Source organism: Anopheles bellator, unplaced genomic scaffold, assembly GCF_943735745.2.
Source record: "Anopheles bellator unplaced genomic scaffold, idAnoBellAS_SP24_06.2 scaffold01127_ctg1, whole genome shotgun sequence".
Classification (NCBI taxonomy): Eukaryota; Metazoa; Arthropoda; class Insecta; order Diptera; family Culicidae; genus Anopheles; species Anopheles bellator.
The window spans coordinates 1-3,332 of NW_026685250.1; the positions used below are offsets into that span (position 1 = coordinate 1).

The 3,332-nt window shown below is 55.7% G+C and overlaps 1 protein-coding gene across 1 annotated transcript; it reads right to left on the reverse strand.

Moving 5' to 3' along the window:
* Positions 1-1,758: 1,758 nt before the first annotated feature.
* LOC131214496 (ets DNA-binding protein pokkuri-like) lies at positions 1,759-3,257 on the reverse strand (the record flags this gene model as incomplete). The annotated part of the gene is made up of 3 exons (XM_058208863.1): positions 1,759-2,305; positions 2,380-2,913; positions 2,987-3,257. Coding segments are annotated over 3 exons (1,352 nt in total), but the record flags the coding sequence as incomplete, so codon positions are not given.
* Positions 3,258-3,332: the final 75 nt, after the last annotated feature.

Below are 3,332 nucleotides of genomic sequence, written 5' to 3' on the forward strand. Positions count from 1 at the left end.
CCTTGGAAGGCTGCGCCCCTTATAAAAGACAAAAAGCCAAACACACAATTCTGCTACTAAAAAAACACTAACCTATGCCGAAAACATGAATTCCGAACGTATGCGGAGTCTCAGGAGGAGGATCTCAGGCTTATCAACGATCATTTTTGCCGTTATCTTTTGTTTCTCTCACGCTGAATGGGCGATCGTCCCAGGAGTCCCTTGGCTTCTCTCTCTCTCTCTGCCTGTCGCGTTCTTAATCACAATAAAATTTACGTCGCCTTAAGCTTAATCAAACATAATTTGTAATCGTGATCACCTGCGCCCCGCGCGTCCATGCGTCGTTCTCGATCGCGTGTCCGCTGCTGGGGCGTGGCATCGTATCCCTGTCCCCATACTTTCTACGGATTTCACGTATCCGCTGCCTAATGGAAGCCAATTGGAGTGGTTTTTTCTCGTTTTCGAAGGTACAGACTACACGTAAACTTGCACTACCCTCTCGACGCGCTTATCACTACTAGAGCAACACATACAACTTAGTATACACTACAAACCTAAGAAGACCAAAAACGAATGATGAAAAACCAAACGAAAATATAAAAAAGTAGTCCCGGAAAACAAATCTCATTCGCTTATGCGCGCGCCCGACGTGGCCCTTGTTTGCCTATTTCCCGTTCGCTAGTGAGTAACAACAGTGATCGTGCGATCGAGTGATTGGTTGGTTGGTTCCCCCCGTTATCTCGTCGTCGTCCCTGGATCGTGGTATCCCGAGGAATACCTGGCCAGAATGGCGCCGTGTGCCTCACACATCGCCTCCCTGCGCGATCATTCTCTTGGTCATTTTAGTTGTACTGCTCTTACAATTTATACTTTCTACACGCCGCACCGTGGGAACTACGGTGATCGATCACACGCCACACAGCAGCCGCAGCATACACACCAACACGCACCGCGAACGTGAGGGGCCAGGTTAACAATTTAACTAACAAAAATGATTGGCAGGAAAAAGTCCCATTTCCTACGACTAAACCTACGGGAGCTGTACAGTGGAACCAATAAAGATGTGAGGCGCGACGGGATCGTGAACGTGTGCATGTCGCGCGGGTGGGTTGTGGATCGAGTGGCCACGTGCCGCGATCGTTAATATTAGAAAAGAAGAAAGAAAATAACACTACAAATCTACATCCCTGCGCGGCTGCCGGCCCCCGTTGGCTGGGGGGCTTTGCGTGCTCCCTCCGCGCAGCATTGCCGTTTGCGTATCTCAAATATCCCTTTTTGTGTTTTTGTTTGCATGTTTTTGAGAGAAGTTTTTGTGTTTTCTATACTACTTTACAGCGTGTCCCTCTTCTGTCTCACACATATAGCCGCCATCCCTTTCTTTTGTATGTTTTCTCTTTTTCACCATTTTTTAGCTTCTTTCTTGTCCTCTCTCCTTTTTCTTTTCTCCGAATAAACTCTGAAAGCGATAAAAAACGGGTTGGTAAAACAAATCCGATTGGCACATAGTTTCTCTCTCTCTCTCTTTCTCGCTTTTGACTGCTTTCCAAACTCTTATCATTGCAGTGCACCGTTTGCACTTTGTAGCTGCGTTCCGTGTGTGGATTTCCCGGCTTAACGGCTTCCGTCGTCTTTCGCTTCCGCTTAGAGCAACACCGGAGCAGAACAACAAGTAATTAATCTCGCGGACTTCACACCAATGACGGTCGAGAATGACGGTCGCTCCGAGAGCACCGTTCGCGTGTGGCAGAAGCGCCTCACTCCGACGGGGACGTGGGGGCTTCACTTGTAGTACATCGGCTCGGGTTTACTCAGATCCGTCGGCATCATGCTGTCGTCGTCGCTTTTGATGTGCATGTGGTGGTGGTGCTGTTGCGCCGAGGACACCACCGCCACCGACGACGAAGGATGCGAGGCATCACTGTTGGCCGGCGACGGCGTGTCCCGGTCGCGATCGGCGCCTCCACCGGCACCGCCCGCTCCCCGGTGGAGATCGTGTTCGCTGCTGCCGCTCGTGCTGCTGCTCCGGCTGCTGTTGCCATTCCGGTGCTGGTGATGCTGGTGCTGGTGGTGAAGCGGATGGTGGTGGTGTTGGTGATCCTGGTCGTCCTGCTGCTGGCGCGCTTCGGCGGCGGCCGCAATCGCCGCCGCTGCCGCCTGCGCCTGCAGCTGCTGCTGGTGCAGGTGGTGCAGATTGCTGCTGATCGTGTGGAGGGACTGCGAGTTGATCGAGAGCGGCGTCGGCGACGACGGCGGGGACCCGGCTTCCGATTGCTGCTGTTGCCGCAGCAACTGAATCGTCGTCAGACCGTTCGCATTCCGGATCAGTCTGCGAAGGGGAGAAAGAATAGGAACCGTTCAGTACCCAAGCTGGCCAAAGGTGCCCGCAGCGTAGCAACTCACGGATAGCAATCGGTGCCGTTGACCGCGGAGCTACCGTAGCTAAACTTCCGATCGTTGTTGGTGCTGAGATCGGTCGGCTTCAGATCGTCGAGATCGGTTTCCATCTTGATGTTGGTGCGATGGTGCAGGTGATGCGAAAGTTGCTGCTGCTGCTGCTGTTGCTGTTGCTGGTGGTGGTGGTGGTGGTGCAGGGCCGATGGCGATGAGGATGCCGAGGAGGACGCCGACGGAGAGAGGGGTCCTCCTGCGGCAGCGGCAGCGGCGGCTGCGTTCTGCGAAGCCGCGGCCGCTGCCGCAGCTACCGCCAGGTGGTGGATGTTCGCTCCGTTCGGTAGCAGCGACATGAGTGAGCTGGCGGCAGCGGCCGATCCGTTGCCACCGGTGCCATTGCCGACGACACTGCCACTAGCACCGCCACCGGAGGCGGCCGCTGCTGCGGCGGCGGCTGCGGCCGCCGCCTGACTCGCGGCCATCGTCTGCCGGAGCAACGAAATGTTCTTGATGCTCTTCAGCTCGGTCGGGTTGCGGAGGAATCTGTGCAGAAAGGGGACAGAGGATTAGTATCGTGCCACGTGGGGGGCGCCCGTGCCGTGCGCCGGATACTTACTGGTAACAGTGGCGCTCTCCCTGCACCTTGCGCAGTATGTTGACGCGGTAGTAGTAGCGCAGGGCGCGCGACATCTTGTCGTAGTTCATCGAGAGGTGGTTCTTCTGCTTGCCCCACAGCTTGGCCAGGCCGGCCGGGTCGACGATCTTGAACACGCCCGTGTCGCGGCACTTCCACGCAATGTAGCCACCGTACCGCTGGCTCGGATCGTTCAGCAGCTGCTGCAAGAAGTCCCACAGCAGGCGGCCGTCTGAAAGCGAACCGGACGAAACTGTGACCCGGTGTGCGTGGACCAGAGGTCGGATGGGTGGCGGAAAAGGGGACAGGTGGGTGGGTGGTGGAGGTT